At 39.0% G+C, this 26,423-nt stretch overlaps 1 protein-coding gene and 1 long non-coding RNA gene across 17 annotated transcripts in view; one reads left to right on the forward strand and one right to left on the reverse strand.

Annotated features, from left to right (window-relative positions):
* The window catches only part of WNK1 (WNK lysine deficient protein kinase 1), a 101,890-nt gene that overhangs the window by 46,275 nt on the left and 29,192 nt on the right, over window positions 1-26,423 (reverse strand). For 10 of the 11 annotated variants that reach the window (XM_027662072.1, XM_027662064.1, XM_027662019.1 and 7 more), the window contains exons 2-4: window positions 22,473-22,645; window positions 18,099-18,319; window positions 16,112-16,269 (exon numbers count right to left, since the gene is read on the reverse strand). In XM_027662072.1, the coding sequence (XP_027517873.1) occupies window positions 16,112-16,269; window positions 18,099-18,319; window positions 22,473-22,645 (552 nt within the window). Of the gene's footprint in view, window positions 1-3,330; window positions 3,684-16,111; window positions 16,270-18,098; window positions 18,320-22,472; window positions 22,646-26,423 lie in introns of those variants that run through there. The other variant, XM_027662099.1, reaches the window with a different exon arrangement.
* Window positions 10,706-21,128, forward strand: LOC113955993. Of its 6 annotated transcripts, none has more exons than XR_003530714.1 (5): window positions 10,716-11,050; window positions 14,130-14,336; window positions 14,921-15,164; window positions 16,037-16,509; window positions 19,269-21,128. It is a non-coding gene; the product is annotated as an uncharacterized LOC113955993 (long non-coding RNA). The 6 variants fall into 6 exon arrangements; XR_003530715.1 differs by having other exon boundaries at window positions 19,723-21,128; XR_003530716.1 differs by lacking the exon at window positions 16,037-16,509 and having other exon boundaries at window positions 10,706-11,050; window positions 18,862-21,128.

Consider the following 26,423-nt stretch of genomic DNA (forward strand, 5'->3'; position numbering starts at 1 on the left):
GTCTGAAGAACAGAAATAAATGAAGTAGCAGTACAAGCATCGTGATTTGAGTCCTAAACAGAAAGTACTTCTCCCAATAACCTACGCAACACTGCTGCCCACCAAACGAGGACATCAAGACATGACTCTTTCCCATTCTTCTGCTGCCAGTGAGAAACAAATCTTGAAACAGAAGTGTTTGAGTCTCTGAACCTGAGCCTTTGCAACTACAGACCTTAATTTAACCAAACATGGAGACTTAATATGGTAATAGTTTAACATCTACATTTAGATACTTCTTCCCTTAGCCAGACACGGCAGTACCTTGACTTCACATGTTCACCACATAAAATATGCTCTACCACACTCTTCCAGGAGAGGGTATCGTCAACATCAACTTCAACAGACCTAAACCAAAGTCTGGGAGAAGCAAAAGAGTCCAGTCTTTCAGTGGGCAACATCTGCCACCATGTTTTACAAAGGTGTTGTGTCTGGAATTTTTCAAAGAAAAAAGCCAACAAAAACCACCCACACTACAGGAAAATGTTTATTTGATGAAAAACTTCACGTTACAACAGCATTGTGGTTATCGATTTCTTTGATCTAAAATTTGCTCTTGCGAAATTCTAGGAATTGAAATCCATGGCACTGCAGGCTACGTTGTGACTAGAATAAGCACTGAAACACAGGCTGTCAGTGAACATTAGCTTAATGCTTTTAAAAGCTTCACTGAACATCAAGACTTAAGAAAATCAATGCCCTGGGTGATAAGACAGACCCAAGTTTGGATGGCTAAGTTTAATACTGTAACCAGGCTATATCATTCACCTCCAGCTTGCTAGCAGGACATGATAGAGCTCTCCACTCTAAAGGATTTATAAAACTCTGCTCATGTAGCTGACTTGTCAGAGATATCCACCTTTAATTATGACCAAGCTTAAAGTGGTCCCAGGAATTCAGGTTTATATATGCAGTAGAGATGTTTTCACATGTAATTAAATGTTCTCCTATATGTATGTACATATATAGCCTGTGCAATAATTACTCAACTGCTTATTGCACATATTCCTATCTAAATTTGCCCAAGTTTAGCACACGTAAGTCTCCTAAACAGCTCAAGTCCCTGACGTAGCAGCAGCCAGCAAAGACCTTCATTTAGACTGCAGCAGCAGAAAGATGATGTCAGATCTGTGACAATCTCATTTCAGAAAAACTAAAAGGTAATATGAGGAAGACAACTGGCACAGCGAAATATCAACACAACCAAGCCAGAATATGATTTTTCTTGTTAACTATTTTACCACGTGCTCTGTTCTTGCATGGAGCCTGAAAAGTTAAAGCTAAGGATAGGTTTTAAAATCTGTGATTCAATCTGCTATCCTGTGTTTCTCCACCCTGAAAGAAATTAAATACCTGTCCAAAATCTTCAGGCCCTTCCATGAGGACCATTTTACAATACCTCATTTTGTGAATTCCCAATCAGGAGTTCAGTTAAAAAGTGAAGCTCCTGCCAACCTTTGACAGCATGGTTTCAATGTTCCTAACTGCACCTTAGAAAATCTGGGAGAACCTCGCACTAGGGCCTAAAGCCACCAGGGGATTCCATGTTCAAGCAGCTCCCTATTTCTCAGTTTGCTCCACAGTCCATGAGAAGTGCTGCCTAAGCCCAGTCCACAGCACCGGCCAAGCACCCCCTAGGCTGGAGTTCACCAGCTTCTTAAAACCTTTTCTTTTCCTCCTCCAAGCACTAGTGGAAGTAACAAACTATTTTATACAACAAGAGAGAAGGTACTATGAATGATTGAAAAAAAACATAAATAAATACATCAGTGAACTCTTTTCTACCCAGAGCTGCCTACGCACCTTAACCAGCCATCACACAGAAACCTAAGAGAGGTCAGGCCCTGCAATTCACAAAACCCTGATGTGTCCCTAAGAGTGCAGGAGCTGGGCAGCCAAGCATACATTCATTAGCTTCTGAACCCAAAGGCACTCAAGTAAATACCAAGCCATTCAGTGTTTCCTAGTTTTTACCACACTTAAGATGGTTGCGTTCCTATATGCCTCTCGTAGTCCTCAAACTCCTTAGAAAAATCACAGGGTAACTCAAATCTTTTAATCTACCAGTCCTATTCCCCAGTGGCACTTCAATAAGGGCTAAACACCCAAATCCCGCTGGCATTATTTCTGAGTTTGCTAAAGAAATAGAAGGAAGAGGTCTCACAGAGAAAAAAAAAAGCATGCAGAGGTGTAACAGGCACACATGAAAATCACCAACATTTTCTCAAGCCACCACCTAAATTAGCACAAACTGGCAGTGCTGCTGGAAGCAAGAGCCTCCTTTTCTCCATCTCCTGTTCCCACACTCGTGTCATTTCCTCTCTTTCACCGCCAAATGCATTTACACAGTTGCACAATGAACCAAATTACAGCATTTATCAGACTTTAGGTTGAAACAAATTCAACCAAAAAAGCCTGCAGAGGTTTCCAGTGAGCTGGAGTTCCCAGTTTGGTACACTGCTACACTACCTCTCAGGCTTACAGAAAGAAAGTTACAGAGCAATAGCTGACAAGGGCAGAACTTAAAACCCACTGAACACTTCCATTTTGAGAGCACCTCTAAAATAAGGACATATATGTAGGTAACACGAAGCGCCACTGCAAAACCAAAAACTCATCTTACAGTCCTCATGTTAAGCATAAGAAGAGATTTCATATTTCACTCAGATGTGGTAAAGTTTGTGTTCTTATCAGACTTCAACCAGGGGAATGAAGTGTGTTCCAAAATTCAACATTTCTATGGTTATTTGATCAATTAAAGGCAAGTTAGGTTTTCTCAAATAAACTAAATTTCCAAGAAACTTTAAAACACTAAAGTATAAGCTATCCAGAACTCTTCTTCAAAATTTTTGCCTAGAAACAGAGTACTTTGCATCAGTTAGATCACCACATTACTGGGTCAGTGGTAGCATCTTGTTCTAATGCAAGAGATACTGAACACATCATTTACTTCAATAGAGAAGGTAAAATCGGTGCTGCATAACCTCTACAACAAACCAAAATGAAGACAGAAGAAGCGTTACATACCCTCAGACATTCTAAAGAAAAAATAGTTAGATTTGGAACAAAAACCCAAGTGGAAAATAGCAGAAGCAATTATTGTTCCAGCCTTGCTGGTCAGGATTTTAATTTACATTTAAAGAGTTACAGGGGGAAAAGTACAGTCAAGTTCAAAAGCTGAAGACCCAAGCTATGCAAATGTAAGGCAGTTGAGTAGATTTGTCAAGAATTCACCTCCAAAATACCTTCCTGCGGCTACATGCACTTGACAGAGCTGAAATTCTTACTTACCTCTTTAGCACAGTCCTTGTGAGAGCAGCAACAGTGGGAATTAACAATTACAAATATGGGACAGATCTCTCTTTTTGTAAAATCCATCAGGAAAGGAGAGGCACACACACCACAGAGTTAGATGGGTGCTAGTTTCCGATGGGAATCCACTAAGCTGTGGACTTAACGCACAGCGGACGGAAAGCAGACATCAAGGCTAGAAGGGAGCATTGTTTCCTGTTTGACACTTTTCCAAGTCCAGTACATGAGGCTGCAGAGATCTGAGCTCAATATCTGCTTTTGCCACTCTAATGCTGAATAGAAAGAATCAATATAAGCACGAGGTAAGCGTGTCCTTTTCTGCCTGCCCAGCTGGCTGGAAGGAGGAAGAAGAAGTGACAGTGGAAGGATCCTTTACTTCCTGCATGTCCCCGCCCTCCTGCTTGGCTGCTCTACCTATTCTCCACCCATTTTTTCTGCACTAGGTTAAGGCTGCAGGTAGGATCATCAGGATCCTGCTGCTGCAGAAGTACCACTTTAAAGAGGGGAAACAGCTCAGTCAGTGGATTCAGATCCAAGGCTGCTCACACTAATTCTGTGCAGGGGAATGAAGGCAGCAAATTCTCTTCTTTCTGTGGAGCTACAAAAGTATACATACAGCTGACTACAATCCTACCTAAACACAAAGCATCATTAAGATAATATATTTCACCTCCCTCCTTCCTGACAATGGCATTTTGCTACTGTTGGCAACATCATCTGCTTAACGGCTGCTTAATGTAAGGGAATAGGGATTTGAAGGTGATTTTCAAATTGCTGGACAAAGTTAGAAAACTGCATTGTTGCTTGTTATACCACATGTGCACAAATAATCCAGTTATATGTCCTAGTTGCTAGATTTCAAACCCAAACCTAAACCTAAGATTTTTTGTCTAATACCTACTTTCAAACAACCATTATGAAACTTGTTTATTAATAAAATGAGCTGTCAACAGCTTTAGGGGTTTGTTTGGGTTTGGGTTTTTTTGTAAAGATATCAGGAGCAATGCCAAGAAAGATCAGGTACATCATCTTAAAGTATGAAGCTAGCAAATGAACTCTGACCACCTCATAATGATAAACTGTAAAAAAATTCAATTTAGAATTACCAAGTTCCCTTTTTACCCCAAAATAACATCCTCAGTTCAAGTATACTACAATTGTATCAGTGTTGTTTTTATACTACACAACATCAGTGTTGCAAAAGCAACACTGGGCATTTTAGAATTCCTCTTCACCAGCTGTTGTGAAACCTTACAGGAGTCAAAGGAAAAGGGATCATTAAAGATCTGGCTATGCTGACTGGCCTTCCAACTGCTTAGGTAGACATTCTACAACCAGCACCATCACATCCCAAAAAAAAAAAAAAAAAATCCACTGTTGATTATCAACTTCATTTTAACAGCACTTAAAGGATGTTGGAATTTTGCTTGCCATTGTTTATAATTTATTTTTTTTGATTTTGCAGTTGCACTCAAACCAAACAGACACTCTACAGTCAAAGCAAATCTACTTCGCTGGAATAAAAATCTAACATTTTGCACACCTAATTAAGGTTTTTCTGGGGTATACTCCATGACCTGCAAAGAACATTAAACATTTCAGGACAGAGTCTACCTGTCCCAGTCTAACCACAACTCTTGCTTGGCTCTTTTCAAAGGTGCTATAACTGTAGAGCTAGAAAGGAATTCTACTGTAACTGATTAATCTTCTCAGACAAAATGTTCTAACTTTGCAGTCCAGAAGCTAATAAAATCAGTAGCAAAGTCAAATCCCACAAACAAAGTAATTAAAGTCTCTATATTTTCTTTTTGTTAAGTTGTTACCATTCTAGTTTGAGCCAGTCCCAGGCTGCCACAAACCATTAATTTCAGGAATTCAGAGAGAGCATATGATTCCAGTGGAAAAAAAGCCAATGATCCTACCTCTTTCCCCCAGTCTCAAAGATGCCCTCAGGCAATGGTATTTATGGCATTTAAATAGGTTTACCCCATGATCTCCTAAATTTCACTACCTGCTATTAGTTACTTATCCTGCCCTCAAAACCTGCATGCTTAACCATATCACCACCTTTTCCATTTCACATCCTTCACCTTAACCTTACAATCTTTCAGATTTAGGAACAATCTTTCAGATTTAGTTCTTTCCTTGTTTCACACAGGATATACCTATAACTGATAATTCTCATCCCAATTCAACTGAATACATACTACGAAAAGAAAAATTTCAGCCTCAAATTTACTCAGTTCAAAAGATATGGGTTGCCTACGGACGATGATTTTCTTTTTCTAGTTGAAAAGCAAGTTAGAATAGTTGAGAATGCATGGGGAAAAAAACTTGAAATGCAACATGTTTTAAGCGAAAATTTACCTTCACCAATTTCAGTATTTTCATAGCCATTAATTCTGGACAATTGATAATTCCACCAAGAATTAAATTGATAAATCCTGCAGAATAAGCTCTGCACCAGATCAGTATCCTAACAGAGTAAACAGCATTACTGCAATACAAGCAGTGGAAGCAGATGAAAGCTCCCAGTGAGCCAGAGTTAGCTCATGAGGCGCTGTGCAGACTGGGACAGGCCTCGTTGTCTTCTCTGCTCATCAAAAACAACCACTGTACGTTTTGAACCCAATACCTTTTGAACTCGACTGACCCATCATCATCCAAAATCAAAACTCCTCTCTCAGCTACTTGAGAGATCTAAGTCACTGAAATAGCTTAACCAATTGGTCTTCACCCTTTGTGATGAAGATGCGTAAACAACCCAAGTCCCACGATTCTTAAATTTCTCCAAATCAAATGAATTCATGACTTGCAACAGATAAGGATGTATGCTCAGATTTTACAAACATGCTGTTAAAACAATAACAGCATTGAATTTATACAGGCCTGCTTGCTGCAACCTGACTGATCACAATTCAGAAACTCTTTTCCTCCCCAATTTACCACCTACCCTCAAAAAACTTCTGAGGCATTAATAAAAAACAAAAAGCCAAACACACCAAAAAATTCCCAGACATGATTAAAGTTGCTATACACACAAGGTGCATCTGTATTTTGAATGATACATTCATACTAATTGCTTCTTCCTAAAGTTAAAGAAGCACCTGCTCATTGGCAGGAGATAAGCTGTGGGGAAAAGAATAAAGCAGACTCCTGATTTGACTAGCAATCACTGCTCACTGTCACCTCCACATCTGTATCCTACAACTACCTCCAAGCCCAGGAGCCACAGGATACTGACACTTCATGCTTAACCAACTTCTCTGAAAGTGTCTCAACACTGTATTTTTAACTCTTAAAGCCAGAGAATTCACTGCATTAAAAGCCTTACAAGACCAGGATAGTAGGCTACAGTTCTCTTGCTTTGTTCCCACAGTTAAGTTTGAACAGGAACTTGTCATAACTGTTCCTAGAAATCACTGGTTGCAATCCTTTCCAGCCAGTATTCTCAAGTAAAAGCTACCTACACTGGACAGAGAAGCAAAAGCCTTTTTTCTCTTCAGTATAAACATTTTAGGTAAAAAAGGTCAAAAAACTGTATTTGTGATAATATTGAAATCCCATGCACTACTGCCAAATATACACCATGGCTTAGAGCTACCTCACTGACAAATTATCTAGCCCAGCACACAAGGCATTTTAAGATACTACTTTGGATATGAAAGCCCACTGTACTTCACTACTGCCAGGTAAATAAGAGTATCAGCTTATTTCAGAAGTCCTGAGAATCTGGAGCTAAGTACATGGCTTTAGTTAAAAAAAAAAAATCACAACACCTACTGTAAATGCAGCAATTCTAATGAACAGAAGAAATTAATAAAGCTCTAGAACAGGAAATTTTGTAACTAAAAGGCAGGGCACAGTTCCCTAGTGTATAGTTGGCAAATAATTAGGATACTGGTGCATGGAACAGTGAAAAGGGCCCTGTTTAGAAACACACAGTACAAGGACAGAACTTCTTCTGAAAACACTACAATCTGATTGGACAAGTGGACCAGGTAATAACAGTTCTAATTCCTGCACAAAATCATAAAGATAATTTGCATCTACTGTGCACAGTTCTTAAACCTCACCCTTATGAGTAGGGATGCTGCCTTTACTATGTGAACATGAATCTGGAACAGTGAAGATCCTAAGCTGGCTCAATGATCCTTTGCTTTATTGGGACTTCAGCTTGAAAATGACTTTCAAAAAAAAAAAAAATACAGACATGCCTAGACACACATTTCAATTCTGTAAATTTAGAAATGCCACAGTGGCACAATACTAAAAGTGTCTGCCTTCTATTTGCAGTATGGAAAATACATTTTTGAAAAATTTTATTAGTTGCATTCTCTGCTTTAGTCTGCTTCCATTCTGGTAGAAAATCATCATGTAGCACTCAATTTTAAGTTCATGTATAGTAACAGTAACTCAAAAGCCACAGATTAGTTCCAGTGGACTTCAAACTGAATTTAAAAAATGATGCAACGTGGGCCACAAAACACATTTGGTACCAGAACTAGCCTTTAAAAAGGATACCTACTTAAAAAGCCTGGGATAGCGTTCCAGCACAACAAAAATAGTGCACAATTCCAAAAATGCACCAAAAGTCATCGTGCCTTTTATTTTTGGACTTATTCTATTAGGAGTGAAGAACTTACACTTGTGTACCAAAAGATCCAACAGTTTCAGAAGGTTGTCTAAAAAGTATCCCTGCTATGTAGAGAACTTTATGATGGTGGTAATGGGTGGTAAGGCAGAAATACATCTCTGAAAAGTGTTTCCCTTAAAACAGTCACAAGCTCATAGTGTTAGAAAGCTACTTACGCTGGACAGAGAAGCAACAGCCTTTTTTCTTTTCAGCATAAACATTTTAGCCTGTTGTGTCTCTCTAGTTTTTGAAATGAAGTGTATCTACAAAATCATACTCAACTCTGGTGCCCTTCACTCTCTAATACAGGAACAAATCAAAGCACTCAGGTAGGCACACACAGCCCCATGTCACTGCCTGCTCTAGCAACAGCTCCGAGGAGCCTGGAGGTAACTATAAAGGGTTTATGTAAAATTTTGGTGGAGCTCTGGCCTATGAATCACATAACCTCAAAATAATTTATTATTACTCAACACCTCTGTGAGTTTCCTCAAGACTAAAATTTTCCTAGACTTATCCCATTCCTACCCCTGTGTAACTATAGCAGTACAGTTAGCAGGACACAAAAATTATAGCCCATGCATTCTTAACGTCATATTTTCAACTAGTGGCACTATACAAATAAATTGGAACTATCAGTCTCCCCACAGTAATGCTTCAGTGATTCACTAATCACACAATTATAATGGTTCTCACCTCACTGCAGAGCCAGGTATTTTAAAAACACCACGTTGCTGTTCCTACGAGCATCTTACCATCTCTTGCTAAATTAACCTCAGTTAATGTACGAACTAAATGGATATCAGTACAGGACAGAATATTAAATATTAATATCACAGTTTTAAGAGGCCTGATTCTTAATTATCAACTTTTCAAATTTTTAAACACACATTGTTTAGTTTGTATTCTGTGAACTTGTTTAGGTTGCATTGCAAAACTCTGCAATACAAGCAAATTTCAGAACCTAAAAATACACTAGATCTTGATTTTATGCAACTCAACCAATGTTCATAATCATTTTAAAATCATATCTGATTCAAAATTGCCAAGGGACACATTCCAGGCTCAGTGGTGAATTTAAGAAAGAAATAGCTCCTTTTACTTCAAACTAAGTTTGTTTTACACCAATACTGACAAAACATTTTTAGCTGTAATCTAGAAGCTGTTGATGCTGAATAGTACAGATGCCTCTAAGATCAAGTCGTAAAAGTGAGCTACTTTTAGAAAAGAATCCAGTTGAATAAGCCTTTTTCCTTCCAACTTCAGATGTCATCTGCCTTAGCTATGCAAACCATACAGAATTACAGAATGGGTCAGGTTGGAAGAGTCCACAGTGGCTCATCTGGTCCAACCTCCCTGCTCAAGCAGGGTCGTCCTAGAGCACATTGCACAGAATTGCATCCAGACAGTTCTGGAATATCTCCTGTGAGGGAGACTCCATGACCTCTCTGGGCAATCTGTTCCAGTGCCTGGTCACCTCCTCATAGTAAAGAAGCTCTTCCTCATATTCAGGTGGAACCTTCTGTGCATCAGTTTCTGCCTCTTGTCCTATTCCTCAGCACCACCGAGCAGAGTCAGGCTCCATCCTCCTGACATCCTCCCTTCAGGTACTTATAGACATTGATGAGGTCTCCTCTCAGTCACCTCTTTGAGGCCAAACAGACCCAAACCCCTCAGCCTTTCCTCACAAGAGATGCTCCAGGTCCTTATTCATGGTTGTCACCTGACATGCAGCATGTTATACCTCAGTGTTCAGGTTGATTGCTGCTTTTCCTTACTTAGATCGTTGTAATTTCTTAAAGAGGACTTCTAAAGTGACACACAAAGCTGCCTAAAATATTAATGCTTCAAAACCTTGAATTCCCATCTTCCATTTTTAAAGTTATATATTTCTCAATTGACAGGAGGTCAGTGACAATCTCCATGCAGGAAGATTCTTCACTCTTAAAGCTGTTCCAGCAAAATGCTTGCAACTGAGTTGAACAGCTACAAGAGGCAAGTGGTAGACGATTTCTTTAGTCTCTTCAGTATGATTCAAAGCAATTGCATCTGATGTGCCTTTTTTTTTCCCTGTATTTGATATTTAAGCACCTGAAGTTTCTTCTTTCAATGAACACAAGAGTTTGCCCTTTCTTACAATAATGTGTTCCCTGGTTAGAGGTTTGTGGCCTTTCAGTACCTGCTTTAACAAAAGACTACCTGCTCTGTTAGAGGGCTTCCTCCTCTACTTTTCCTTTTTTTTTTATTCCAGTGCTTTTTGCACTAGAAAGCTTCATATGAGGGATGCCTCTGTATCAACCTAAATCAGGTCAAGAAACCAAGTTATTCAATGTGAAGAAACAGGGTTTTATTCATGCCTAAAAAAGTTGCATATTGCTTTCAGGAAACAAAAGAGGACACTTGATCATCACTCATTAAGAACTGCATGTAAAATTAATCATATATCTAAAGGTTTAGCACTTATCTGCCTAGGACCCCTAAAGAAGAAAAAGAAAATAACATGGAATACTTTGCCTATTGCATCTCTAGTGAAAATGAAGCAGTTGACTAGTCTAGACAGTTGTGATGCCTAACTTTTAAGACACTAAAGAAGAGATTAATTTTATCTCAACTGACCAAACAACAGCACTTTGTAACTGTCTGGTTTGCAGCAAAGAGAATGACCTTCACTCTAACCAGTGAGTTCCAGTTCCCACCAGTTAGGGAAATTAGGGATTTTTAAACCAGTCAGACACTGCCTGGCCAGGTTACTCATTATGTACCTTGTTCCCTTAGGCTCTTTTTCAAGCTCTGGAGAACAGAGAAGAAAACTGTTATGTCCACTCTGTGGAACATTTCAGTACAGAACTACCTTTTTTTTTTTCTTCATTTAAAGTCAAAATGCAAAATGCCTTTTTCCCCCCTGTTCTCATCTTACAGCCAGCTCAGACAGTAGACACTGGTTTAGAGAGAAGAGATTGGACTTCTGGTGAAATAAAGGACAAGTGCAAAAGTTCACCTGGTCAAAGTAAGCGTGGAGAAAAATCAAGTATAGAGCACAAGTCTGCCAGGAGGACTTAAGAGGTAAGTTTATACAATGGGAGGGGAAGAAAGAAAGGGGGTTTTCTGCTCACACTCAACTGATGAGTACATTTGAAACTGAGCACTGTCTTACTAACTTTTTTGCAATGGGTGTTTGGATTTTTATGTTAGTGGTAGATATGGACGAAGGAGAGAAATCTGTATAATAAACCCATTAAAGACACTTATACACCCATTAACCGTCTTTTCACTAGTCCTGGGACTAGTCAAGCACCTAGAAAATTTGAGCCTTGGGACATCCAAGTGTTAAAGATTGAGTAGTCAGTACCTCTACATGCTTATAAAAATCTCTGCATGGCACAAAGCAAGTTTAAAGGAAATACAGTGTAAAAGTAAAAAGAGATCTATACTACATCTGTGAGTGGTAACTACAACACAAACAAGGAAAAAAACAAACTAGCTTTTGAGGCAACAGCTTGTATTTGAGCAGTCTCACCAGAGGCTGAGGCAAAGCAGCTGAAGTTACTGCAGTTAGTTATGCCTTCGCTGCATTGCTTTCCAAACAGACTAAATTAAGAAATCATACTTAGGATGTCTGTTCTATAAATATATGTTTCCATTTAAATGCACATGTAGCCCATTTTAAATATCTCCTGTGACAAACTGTTTAATTGAAATATGCATGGAGCAGGTAGAAAAAAAAAAATACCAGTCCAGTCTCCAGAGAGGAACAAAGTTAGACAGGGAAATATTCCCAAATTTTACCAAGATCTTACAGTACTTTTTTTTGCAAGCAACTACATAACAGAATTATGTATCTTGATTACATTTTGTGTTGGAAATGTCTGTATTGCTTTGATATGGGGTAGAATCGTTAAAAAAGAAAAAGAGGGGATTCATTCCCAAATCTGGTAGCGTATCACACAGACAGGTGTGCCTGCACAAGAGGGCAGAGGAGCAAAAATAAATCACAGGAGCAGGCAAGACTACCTTAAAAATAGAGCAGCTTCTTGTCAATTTTTTGCAGGCTCAGATTATTTTTTTCTGAGGCCAAATAGGCAGCAGTAAGTGCCTGCTGGATGGATTCAGTCCCAGCTAAAGAGACATACCACCTAAACCTCAGAGATTTCCCCACCCCCCAGTAAGGTAAAAATCCCAAGAGCTGCAATTTCTTTAAGCACACACTACTAATTTATTTGGAACCATTTCCAATGAACATCAGAGGATTGCCTCAATGAAGAAAATAGAGGGGTTTGAGACAAAACTGCAACATTATGATTTAATGAAAAAAAAAAAAAAAAGTGTCTCCTTTACTTTTTGGATGAGAGACAAGACATGCAGATCTCTTTCCTTTCTAAAGGAACTCCTAGTAAAAGGGTCTGGACTGAGTATGCAAGAGGATGCAAGTACAGAGGTCAATATTCTGTGTCAAACTGCTGACTTCCTTACCAGAACTGTAAAACAAGGTTCAGGAAAACACCTTGAGCCTCACAAATTCTGGACAGTTGTTTTTTTTAAGCCAGGTACTTACCCACATTATTCTATTGAAAAGAAAAATTCTTCTAGATAAAGAGAGAAAGAATGCCAATTTAATTGCACTTCTGTTTCTTGGACCAGAGATAATTTAGGAACTTTATCCTAGCACTACTTTAAAGGAAAACAGAAACTTCACAGTGAGACAATGTAGGCAGTACAGACAAGCATCTTGCAAACAGCAGACTCATGCAGCAGTGCTATCATCCAAGATGTGAAGCAACAATAAGTGCCTGGGCCAAAAAATGTCTCATCTCTGGAAGGAACTTCTGTCTTTAGATCAGAATTCTAGATCTTTGCTTATCAAACCGTATTATTTAAACAAAAATCTCCTTCCAATTCTGAGGGAAGACCCTGAACCAAAGAGGTAGAACACAACCCAGTACTCTGAGAAATCCTAGCAAACACCCCAACCCAATGCTGCAGTATCTGGGCATCAGCCAGAGAAATCACAAAAGGTGTAAGGTTAAAATGCAATGCAGTTAAAGGTACCCCCTAAAAAAAGAGACCAACGCACAGCCAAAATGTGAGATAAGAATATAAATTGGGATTAGCAAGTCCAGTTCTGAGAGGACATCCTAGGCATTGAGACACCTTTTACATGATCCTGTCCTAAGCAATAGCAAGGACTTAAGCTAATAGAGCAACTCTGCTTTTTACTAAGCGTAACAGTTACTACAAAGAGGGAGAGATAAATCAATTAATTTAAATATTTATCGCCTGCTGCACATTTTAATCTGATTGCCTTTGGGGTTTCAGTGGTTTTTAAGCTCCCATATGGCATGATCTTCCGTGACTTTCAACAGTAGACCATTCTTATTGTTCTTCCCTCTGATCTCTGTGTATGCATCCAGATAAAATAAGCCTTACAACTTCAGGCACAGCAGGACTATAGCCGTCACCTCAAAACATCCCTAAACATGCCTAGGAAAGTAGCAAATGAAGAGGTTGAAAAGGAGATGCTAAACATCTTCCAGAAACCACATTCACCTTCCAAAGTACATTAGAATGAAATGTGTTTGTAAGCAGTGCTGGATTCCCCTACGTAGGTGTTTTCTGGCTCTACTTTGTTGTTAGTTCACACACCGTCCTTTCAAGTACTAAATTTCTCAACTGGTTCACCCTTCACCTGCAACTGTAGACATGGTCTAAACTTCTGAAGTCTGCTTTGAAATGAAAGAAAATCTTATATTCTTTAACAGGGAGCAAAGGACAAGTGCAGAAAACTATATGGCTCTTTTTTACCTTGGTTCACAGAGCGGTAAAAAGAACGCCAAGAGTATTTTATCTCACATTCATGACACAGTCTGCTTTCCACATTATAGAACACTGAATTCTCCATTATAGTTAAGACAGGTTTGTGTTTGAATTTCAGATGATACTGTCTTTTCCTTCATTGAAAGCGTTCCTTGAAAGTTATTCAAGTTTTGTTTGTGGTTGATTTTGTTTTGTTTTAAACAAACTGCTTTGCAACTACAACGGAATAAACAAACCCAAATATATCAAAGCACAGGGCCTTTCATCCTCTGCCTAGAAGCACATAAATGTACATTTCATTTTCTCTACCTTCCTGTCCTTCCCCCCTAAGTAAATCTTAGAAGCTTTCAAGCAGCAAATGAAACAGCAGGAAAAAAGTCAACAATTAAATTCAATCTGTGAACCATCAGCAGCAGAAGACAATAGAAAGTGGTGTTAGACAGGCCAAAAAACTACCAGTGTTTCTCATCCACTTAGAATTTCAACAGTCAACCAAAAACAATGGGGAGAAAGGAGCATCAAGCAAAATAAACAATTGGTAAGTTGAACCCTGGTAAGACTCTACACAACTTTTTCTGCTACAAGCCTCTACAAAGCTTTCCAATTGCTAAGTACTTCAAAGACCAGGGAAAAGACTTGGGAATTTCCAAGCTGAGATCATCTCAACAGCTGATTCTCACCAACAGCCTAGCTCCTAGCACTTTTTAAGGAATGGGCAGGACAGTTACATCAGGCATCAATTCTGAGAAAAAGTGCCCATCCAAATTACACTGCTTTGCCTCTGGCCAATGTACATCTGTAAGCAAAGTAAAAGGTACCACTAAGACTGTTTTGGTAAGATACTCCAGTTTGCTTTCACTGATCCAAACCACCTTCAGATCAGATTATGCTGTAAGCTGAGTAAAAGCTAGACTTCAGCCTAATTCTTCATGTCTATTTAAAAAATTACAGATAAATCCACCAACATCAAAAAAAAACCCAAACAAAAACACACCAACAAAAAATCCTAACAAAAACAAACCCCTCTGTGTGTGTATATGTATATAAAAACTTACTTATGTATATAAAAAACCCAAAATTACTATTTATGCCTTATTTCTTCCTCCTTTTGTGCTCCTCCAGTATTTCCCTTCAGACAAGGGACAGTCTTCTATTTCACCTGCAGAATTTATTACTTCCAATGTGAAGACCCTTCCTTCCACAGCTGTCAGTAATTATATTTGCCTTTTATAGTGTGAGGCATCAGGAATAAGAAAGAACTTTATTTTTCCGAAGCCAAACAAGTTCTTTTTTAAATCTGCAACTTCTCCAAGTTAATACACACAAAAAGACTTAAGAGGAATTCATTTGTGTAACAGAGAAAGAGGTAAGTCTGGGTTTTTTTTTCCTTCCTTCACACACACACGCACAGGTATTCTGAGAAATCCAGTGCAAGTTTTTCCTTCCCCAAGCAGCCACCTCACTACTTGAATGCTCAGATCAGAAGGTTCAACATGTTTGTTTTACTGCACTGGAATAGTCCTCACAACACTGCTGTGGAGAGCACAAAGTAAATCTAGCCACAACCATACTGCACATTTCTAGCACTATAGTTCTGCTTCCTATATTCAAGGTCTGTAGGTTCCCCTTAGCTTAGTCAGAGGGGCCAACTCAAATTCCTTGCTTGCCTTCTCAGCCTTATTTGGTTTCACCCACAATGCCTCCAGCACCACCACTACACTTACCAGCACTTACCTTCTGCTATTTATCTAGTTTTTCCCCTGCATTGTTATAAGAAGAACCCACAACACACTGAGTTGCTGAGGGCCACTCAGAATTCAAATTATAAAAATCACTCTGGGTAACAATTTATGATCTGCCCTGGCAGGCAGCTAAGCCAAACTGCTCTGAATCTGTGATCCAGCTTTATTACAGAGAACAGTTACCAGCTAATCTTCAAGACTGAAATAGTTCCACCATCTCCCCAATGGCTTAGAAAATAATCTCTTATTATTCTAATGTGTTTTGTTGTTTGGTTTGGGTTGCTGGGTTTTTGTATTTTTTTTTAAACCCTATGTAATACCTTCCACTATACTGAAAGAAGAGTATGAACAGATGCAAAATTTTATTTGCGCTCACATATTTTACACAGCCTTCTGACAGATGTTTGGTGAGTTCAACCACGCTGTAACTTCCCACCCATCCCAAAAAAACCTCTAGTCAGCTTTTGTTTTTTTCCCCCTATACACACTTGCACAGTACTGGTGCTACCCAGCTGTGCTCTTTTGCTGCTGACAGCAGTAGCTTTAGACTCAGTAGCGAGGAGGGACTTACACTGGTCACTCGGCGGTAGATCTGCGCAGCATTTTGGCACTCGGAATAAGGATACTCAGACGTGGCCATCTCTAGCATACACATCCCAAAAGCATATACATCAACGGATTCATCATATTTCTCCTCATACATCTCGGGGGCCATGAACTCTGGGGTACCTTAAATTAAAAGAACGATTCAGACTCTAAATGTCTCAAAGCGAGCAGAGGCTGCTGGCGTTACTCACCGCAGGAGGGAGCGGATGGGCAGACCTGTGAGACAAGAGAAAGTGGAGGCAAAAAGAAGAGGGAGGAAACCCTTAGTGACTCTGTTGCATCAACACACTCTGTGAGTCTTCCATTGCAAGGCCTTTGTGGAATAAGAATGGCGTGAAAGGACTGACGCAAGTCCTGGTTTAGGTACGTGAGTTGATACAAGTATCTAAACAGACTGGACTAGCCTGAAATCAAATGGGAGGGTAGGGGATAAGAAAAGGGAAAAACTGTAGACTAGCCATAGGCTGCAAACCAAATACTAAGGAGAGTTAAGACACTTACCTTTTCTCCCTGTAAGAAAGGAGGCACATTAAACCTTGTTTCAAAAATTACCCGACTGCCCTCTGCTGCAAAAGAAGTAGTACTGGTAAGAGCCCACAGCTAGTCTCTGACCTGGTGCTCTCCATCTACTTTTTGAAGTACAATGGTTCAGGTAAGGCCTTGCAATGGAAAACTCTGTTGTTACAAATATAAATCTCCATGAAAAGAGGATAAAAGGTAATTTTCTGCAAAGGCCACTCACCAGAGCCCTTTTCTTCATATACTTACCTTCCCACCTGCAGTATATTTATAGGCCTACTGCAGATACAGGCATTAGTGAGGGACATCCTACAGTCAAAAATACTCAGAAATACAGAGAGATTGAGTTACAGGCATAGAGCGTGAGATTCAACAAGTCCCATTTAAATAGTGTGCAGAAAATTATTGCCCAGTGAAGCATCACAGCAACCCCTCTGTAAACAAAGAGGCTGCATTGTTTGATCAGATTTACTTTAAGCCAGAGATGTAAGTTTGCTTTCTGTAAATTTAAGCACAGAATTATTTCCTGCAGACACCAGATTCAAGACAATTTACAGATCATTCTATAGCCACGTTGCTTATTTTCACCACACTAAACCAAAAAAAGAGAATGTAATTGCAGCCATTTATCCAAAGGCTAACCATTAATAGATAACTAGATGGTAATTTTTCCAATGATAAATTTGAGAATATGACAAGTATGCTTCACAAATTACTATTTTTTTTAAACTATACTTCGCTTTCCTGTTCATATTTTGACCTGGTTAAGAAGCAGGAAATATTTCAGCGACAGCTTGCAGGACAATTTACAGGTATAGACCATTGATCCCATCTAGGAATCTGGCATAGGACTGTTGAGTAATGCTGCATTTTCGCAAGCTCTAAATATTGAGAGTGAGAACAACTTCATTCCCTGCAGTCTATTCACCCAACTATAAAAACAAAGCTGATAAAACCAATTCTTTTAAGAATTCACAAGAAAGACCCTTGTTTCTGATTATTCACAATCTGTAAGAGGTTTAATATGAACCCCTGGTGACAACAAAAAAAAAAAAAATTTGGCTCTAAAAACTAGTGCTACACTGAATATCGAAATGTTGTTTGGTCACCAAAATGCATTTGTACACTTCTTGAAGCATCATCATATCAAAGCTAAGATTTATAAGTAGTCAAGAGTGGTTTTATCAACAATGTTGCACTAAACTGTTGGGCAGGACAAGGATGCTGTATTCCAAAATACTTAATGTTAATATACAAATATCAAAAGCACAACCAAAATTTCAACATGTAGTCACATCAGGGACACAGAATGACCTCAGCAACCAAGAAACAAAGCCTACACATTTTTTGGCTTTGACCCTGTACCTTTGCAACCATATTTTTATGGAAAGCTCTTAAAAGGCTCAGCAGCCTCCAATACAGGAGAGGCTTACCTATCACACTTTTGGCAAAAGAAGCTCGTTTCAGGGTTGCCAGACCGAGGTCTCCAATCTTGACTGATCCAGTGGGGCCAGTAATGAAGATGTTGTCACATTTTAAGTCTCTATGAATAATGGGAGGAGTGCGTGTGTGTAGAAACTGTAAGCCTTTCAGTATCTGACGGCACCAGCTTCGTAGTACTTTAATTTTCATCACTTTAAATCTTTTCAAATACCTAAGGAAAAAAGTAACAATAGGTTACCATCTTAGTAGATTCTGCTAACAGGTAGTAGATTAAACTATACCCTTTGGTGTTTGGAAACAAAGAAACAGTAATTAAACACATGCACAAATTTAAATATCACCTTCCATTTTAAAATCTACCTGGGCATTTCAAGACTTCAGAGGAGCTAAAGATGATTCCTCCTCCTAAAACCCACCTCCTTTTCTTCTAGACAGGGGACTAATGATTAAAGATAAATGTGAAAAGCTTAACATATAGCTAACAACTCATCTGCATACAAAATCATCCTATGGTAATTAGACAGTTGGCTTGCTAAGTTTCAAGGCATTGCTTCCATGACAGAGAATTCAAGATTCATGACTTACAGCAATACTTTATCTATTTAATTGCCTAAACAGTTACAACCTTTACCTTGATTTATTATAACTGGGTGGGGAGGTGGGTCATTAGATGCAAAACACTAATAACAACAACTAAGTACAGAGTTGGGGCAAGCTGCAAGAGCTCTGAAGTCATTATTCCTTCCTTCTCAGCAGCAGTCCAAGCACTCCGGTCAAGGTTTCCATATTACACTTTAAATCTGCTTCAAATTTACTTGTGGAGTTGTCAAGCAAATGGGAAATTCTTGGAGATTGCTTCCCTGGTGCAGGACAGGGTTTGACCACCTGAATCTGATTGGTACTGTTCACTACTTCAAAACTACAGACAGCCATGGACAGGGCAGAGAAATCTTTAAAAAGGCTCTGCCAAATAATTGAGGTGGAAGAGTTCACACAAAGTCAGTACTCCCTCACAGTTAGAACATGACCCAACACCTTAACAGTTCTATCTTGCCACACTTTGAAATCCCATTTCAGAAGAGTCAAATTTCATACCAAAAATATTTTCCAATGCCTGTAACCTAAGACTGTGATCTTATTCTATTACTTAACTTCAACAGATTAGAGATGCCACAAGGTGAATAACCTTATGACAGCATTCAAGTGCTTTCCAGCAGTGTTTTCTCACAACCTCTCTTTGGGTAACACAATTTGAAGTGAAGAGCTGTTTTCTTCCTTTTGAAGAAGTACAGGCTGAAATACATTCAGGAGAAAGGAAGTAGCATGCTCTGTAGAGCAAGGACTTTATTCTTATTCAGCCAATGTTACTCAGTCAAAGTCTCAGATAAAGACCAGTTTCACAGTATTGCAAGACTGGTAGTAAATTCTGTGACCAGCATGGAGTCTAGCAACTACAGTCTTCAACTAACAGCAAGTCATGTTCAATTATTCTGTGGTACTGTTCAGTTTACTCTGCATATCCACTTAATCAGGAGATAGTCTGGATGAAATCACTTGAATCACTGCCAACATAAAAATGCAGTGTATTAATCCCTTTTACTTTCATTTCTCCAGTTCAAAAGAAGATCTGGAAAAATCAAGTTGCTAGCAGTAATCCTGCTGTGAAAATAGATCTGTAAAAGCAAGTGGGACACAGTTCCAGAGGAAATCAAATCTTAGAATATAAAGACAGGCAGGGAAAAAGCCAAGCCAAGGAAGAAGACAAACTGAAGGAGGTTCTGAATCACATCAGCTACCACTTGAATTCTTGCTATTGACACAACCCTCATTCATCTCTCTTGAGCCTGATCCAAAGATCACATGGTAGGGGCACTTCAGTTCAGCATCTGGAATCCCTAATTACAGTCTTGGTTTCAAATATGCTTGCCTACTGCCAGCTCCTCACTGTTAAAGGACCTGGGTCCAACCATCACCCAGAATCCCACAGTGCTGCCATCAGTTTTCCACAACGCTGTCCTGAACTCAGTCACATGTCACTTAAGGCAGAAACCAATCTAAAACAGAAGCACATATAAATACATAAAGATACACAGACAACCCTCCTAGCCAGTATGTTTTCAATTTTCCTAGTATCACTGGACAACTCAGGCTTGAAGAGATCTCAAAAGGTTTCTAGTCTAAGCTTCTGCAATTACAATTACCTACAGCATCTCAGCTCAAGGAGCTATAGGAATCCCTACTGAATTAGCAGAGGTAGTTAGGAAGGTATGTGCCCTACCAGAGAGCTAACACATTCATTTAAAGTGGATCAGGAACACACACTAGACACACTTTTACCCAGACCTTAGACAAAACCAATGGTTGAGACCTAAGTCAGACTAACCACTGTTGTCTTCATTAACAGCATAATTAAAATTTCAAATAGACAACTCCATTTTTCCCAATATTTTAATTCCACGATAGCATACAATATCAGAAAGCAGCCTTATTCTTTACAAAAATTCAGTTGTAAAACTTTTCCATTCATATACAGAAGTTCAGGGACTTTCCCTTGTGCAAAATTAGAAAATTGCCCAGACAGCATCTGAAAAGAAGGAGTCCACAAAATTTTAACATTATTTCTGGGTATTTATGTATCAATGCATACAAATATAAAAAACCATGAGAGAAAATTTACTTTAAGATACTACCACACTTCACTTTTTTACATCAAGTGACAACAATGTCTATGTCCCAAGTCTCAAAATGAGGAAAGTAACACTTTTATAAAATGCAGGTAATGTAAAAACACTGACAAAAAAAAAAAGATATGGAAGTAATACTCAGTCAGCCAAATATCATAAGCTAACACAAGTGTGCAGTGTAGATTTAGGAATGTGACACAAACACGTGAAATACTCAATGATATCAAATTTGGCACACCAGAAATTTCCCATATATATAGTTTACCTGTCAAATCTCAAGTGAAGTGGGCAAGCATAAACTAAATCACAATTATAACACAAGCTATGCAAGAGTGGGGAAAAAAACCCACCCAGAACTACAGTTTCAAAGATCTTTGATTAAACAACCTGTTACTTCTTTCTAGATAAAATAAAAATACTTTCATACTTCAAAGCACAAAATAATCCTAGAGACAGCAAATCTGAGGTGTTTCATCCTACCAACACCCTACTTCATAATTGCCTATTACTACTTTATCATCTTGTTTATGCCACCACATAACAAGCCAATCCAAATATTAAAATCCGTGAGGGGGATAAAGGATAAATCTAACACTACACGTTCGGCATAAAATTAAGTATCTTTATTTAAAGGCAACTTTACAGAGCTGCTTACTTTTTTACTGCTCTGAAAACAGCACATGAAGCAACAGATCTATTATTTTATCTGAAATACCCTAAACAACCTTCCAAATATCTTCACTGAACATAAGGACAAAGAATGTTGTGGTATCCTTAGTCCTCCAGTACTATTTTAAGAGACAAACACTTCCCTGTAATTGCAGTCCAGACTCCCAAAGAGCCATTTTTTTTTTCCTCTTTAAGAATGTCCATTTGTGGCTATCAATAAGCATCATAAAAACACAAGACATTCATGGGCTATTTTAACCAAATAGATGGCAAATTGTTTCCAGCTCCCACAGCCCGCTTACACATTTAGGATTTGAATGCCTCTCCAAGACTTAAATGGGCACTGAAAGAAGACAGCGACCCACAACCCGTTTATCCCAAAGGCTGGCAGTTCTATTTCCAGCAAGGACAGTGACTGGGTGCCGGCGGTGTGAGTTCTCTGTGAGCCCCCGCGGGCCCCGCGCACCACTAGAGGCCCTCGCAGCAGCTCCATTTCCTGCACTCTGCTTTTAACTCTGCCTTAGAGACACACCCAGGGTCACTCAGCTGCCTCACAGGCTGGAGCTGCAGGCATACTTTGATTTTTGTTAGGTACTGCTTCACCAAGCTTCAGCTAAACAAATAGGTGATTTTTTTTTCCTTTTTACATTTTACTTGTACTGCTCTAACACCCAAAGCCTCCCAAAAGAGATGCATTAATTTGTACTTTGAACTTTACAAACCACCTCATGCTAAATGGAAGGCAGTTGGAGAGGAAAAAGAAAAATTCTGAGAAGTGAAAAGAGAGTATTGTCTTCCTGAGGTCTTAAAATCCCAAAGTTTCCTGTATGTGCTTACTAGAACATCACAAGGAAGAATGTGAGAAGCCTCTTCAATAAGAATGTTCCTACAGGACATTAGCCCTCAGCAAAAGGGCTCTATTCTTACGTATTCTGAAATATCATCTATTTCTAGGGCTCTGATTCTGTGCTAATGAAGCTTAAATACTTTGACATGTCTTAATTTACTTACGTTTTCAGTGTTCCAGACGTCATTAGTTCCGTCACAAGAACAATACACTTTTTTCCTTTGACTGTAGACTCCCAGGAATCATAGAACCTGACAATATTGGGATGCTGAAGCCCTTTCAGCATCCCAGCTTCCTCTTTAAATCGTTGTCGCTCTGACTTGGACAGCTTCCGATCCTAATGAAAGAGAAAAGGTACATCAGAAAGCTTTGCTTAATTTTCTTATTCAGAGAAGCAGCAACTTGAAAAACACTTGAGTACACACAAGAAGCAGCTTTCTTAAATGCCATTTAGCTCACAATTGTTTTTAAAATATGCTATCTTGAGCACATTCTATTACAGTCTTTTTACAATATATTGTTCCTTACAATCCCATTGCTCTTGGAGTTAAGAATTTCAAGTTTGTAGATTAACTCCTCCTCCTGTCTCCTCTTCTCTTACTCTTAATAAATTTAGTCATTGCCTTGAGCTGGAAAGGGCATGTACTGTTTTGAACATTTCAGTGTTTGAGGATAAAATCAGATCATTTAAAGCATGCTGTACACAACAATAATCTTCCATCATTCCTATGTATTCAGCCCACTGGTAACAGATGGCATTAGCCCTCCATACAGGGGGTAGAGCATCAAACCCCTCTAACATACAGTATGTACGTGTAACTGTAAATAATCAAGTGAATGAGTTGGTGTTTCTTTGATTAAAAGCAGAAACTCATGATTGAGCAAGTTTCCTGTAATCTCACATCAACAAAAACATAACACCCACTAGAGACAGAAAGCAACCTTTTGGCCAGAAGACAGACCATGAAAAAGCATTCCTGGACAATACTATTGCATTACCTACCAACAGCTGGCTATCAGAGGTTGCCAGGACTCCAAGCTATTACCAGAATAAGCAGTAGATATCACAGAGAAGACAGTCTCCTTGTGCCATTCAGTGTTCTCAGTTCACCAGTGCATTACCAACGCACTGGTCGCACCAGTCAGATCCACCGACTGACGTAAATTGGATCCATATGCAATTTGCACTTAAAAAAAACCATTTCAAGATATCCTTAAAGCCAAGAATTTTAGAGTTATTGTTTCTAACAGTTATTTAGCAACAACCAGTGACCTATTTGTCAAATCTGAGTAATGAATTTAAGTCACTTGTTTTCGCATTTTCTTTTCAATTAAAAGGAGGCTGCAAAACCACGCAGGGTTTACTTATACTCCTGCTGTCCTCCTCCAGGCAGTAACCCTTCTTCCTTTGCTCACAGGTAATGTGTTTTCTCGATACAATTCAGCCATGCTAATATCTAAACCATTCTGTATTCACTTAGATCATTAACTTTCCCTAAGAGGTTCACAGAGTATCTTGGGGCATGGACAAACTTCATTTCCAGATGAAACGCCGATTTTCAGAAGTGCACAAGCCCCCCAGGGGAAACTTTGAAAACAGATTTGAAATTATCTCAGAAATCAGGTTCTTATCGGTGTCTATGAATGTCAATCACTCACGTGCCTTTACAATTCCTAGGAAGATGCTAAATCCTTAAGTCTCACAAATTTAATCTGCAGATGTCAAAAGCATTCAATCCTGCAACTATTTCACGCTGCAGAAATCAGCACTACCACCCCTTCTCACTCCTTCAGAAAGATATTTGCAAAACTTTCAATATAACACGTTTGCAGAAACACTCCGCCAACGTTTGAGTATTCCTGTCTGCTTAGGTGTTGGGGGGGTTAATATGTAATTAGTGCTTCCATTTGAGCTGCCTTACCCATCTAATAGCTTTCTTTTAATTAACATAAACAGGGTTGCACAAGTTCTGTTCAAAACCACTCAATTCTAACTGCTTCCAACTGCTGGGCAACAGAAAAGCAGTGAGTAGCAGACCATACACACATGCTTCTAAGAGACATTCAATGCTTCAAACAGCACAAAAATCACAAAAAAAATCATCTTACAGTAAAATAAGGCAGTATTTTCAGTCTCTGCACGTGACCCATATAATCCACATAGAACTACTTCATAGCTATAAACCCAGTTGTTATATATGGTCATCACACAAAAAAGGTTGCAAAAATTACTTTTACGTCACTTTTAAGTAGTCACTCTGAACACCTACATTCATTTTTGTCCAAAAACCTAGATTTTAGATACACATTTGGATTAAATTTCCTTTATTCTGTGTGCACTAACAAGTTATCTGCCACAAATACTACTAACCAGTTTTAGATTACACTCGACTTAACGTCAAGTGTATTTCATTTCATTCTCATCTTAATCTGTGTAACCTCATCTCCCCTAAGGGCTTGACTCAGCCTCCCTACCCCTGTACTACTGGCCCTAAATAGAAACTAAGTGCTAATCACCCTTATCAATGAACAGCCTCTTAACGGGCACCCACATTTTGACTCATTTCTCTCCCTGGTCACATCTACGGCAGCATCGTGTTCCTGCAAACACAGCTGTGACATTTAACACGGACACTCAACACTTCAGTGCTGACATTATAAAAACCACCAAGACAGTGACAATGCACCAAGTAATACAGCCCTTCTTTCAAAGTCACAGTGCCCCAGCGATCTGGGACAAGTCTGGACAAAACACAGGCCAAAAATCTTTCACCCAGGAACACAGTCATGTTTCTGCAACCAAGGAAACCCCGCACCCTTCAGTACATACTGCAGCAGCAGAAGGGAACGTTAAACAGAGCTGGAAGAAAAAGACAGAAAGGCCCCTTGTTTCCTAACAGCAGCAATGCATATTACCTTTTACTACCCTCATTTCCTTGGACACACAGCCCATACCCTCATCCAGAACAGGTTTTTATATTCTTTGCCTAAAGGAATACTAATGCTAGGTTACAGAAAAACGTGAATATACTTTAAAAGAACCCACAACCCTAGCATTCAGGAAAACACTAGATCTCATGTGCAGATTCATTTTGTTGGTATAATCATACACACAATGACTGGGTATAATTGTACAAACTACATTCTAATGCAACTTGCAAACAGTTGGTCTGCAGGCTAATATACAGTTTAAAAATGACAAGTACACTTTCAAAATCTGAGTATTCCATTCATCAGAACGTTAAAAAAAAATTAGACAGCAAGATCTCCCAGGCTGTGTAGAGATGGACCAGAGCACAGCACATCCCTAATACTACACTTAGGCATCCTTTGAGTTGTTAGTATGGGCAAATGTGACAACGTTATGATCTTTCTTGTACAAAAATGAAACTTAAGCAGCTGCAGCTAGTAAAATATTGAGATAAGCAAGAAAACAGAGCACCCTATGTAATCTGGGAGACAGATACAATACTACCAACCATGTTAGGCATGAATACTCTGGGAAAAGCAGGGGAAGGAGAATATCTTGGTATTGCATGGAATCCACAGCATAGCTGTAGCAGAGACAAAGAAGCCATCATCCTTTTCATAAGAATTCAAGAGTGTTTTTCAGGAATTTGGGACTGGAACAGCTTCCACAATTCTCAGTTTTAAGTGCCAGCTCCAAGAGACTCAACAGCCCAGATGTGTCTTCCCAACAAGGCAGCTACTTGGGGCAATACTCAGATTCCACCGTGGCCTCTGAGTAGTAGTCTGCAGAAATGTAAGACCCTCATCTCTATCTTCACCTCTAAATATGTAACACAGTTTGTGACCTATCACTCAAAATATGCAGTCCTTTTGATTAAATTATTATAAGGGTGAATCAGGTAAGTAGATTTACCCCCTGCAGCCTTTTTGCTGTAACTCAGTCTAAATAGGTACACAGATGGATCACTTCAACATGTTTTCATCTGAAAGCAAAAACAGAGGTTTCACAAAGTAACATCCCAGCTTCAAAAAGTACAAGATTAGTTTAACAAGTTAATGTTTTCTTCTCTTTTTACTGTACACATAAATCAAACATCCAGACACTAAACAAAATAGAAGGACACAGAAGGTCCTTTTCCATAAGA

This window comes from Corapipo altera, unplaced genomic scaffold, assembly GCF_003945725.1.
Source record: "Corapipo altera isolate COAL_440 unplaced genomic scaffold, ASM394572v1 1, whole genome shotgun sequence".
Taxonomy (NCBI): Eukaryota; Metazoa; Chordata; class Aves; order Passeriformes; family Pipridae; genus Corapipo; species Corapipo altera.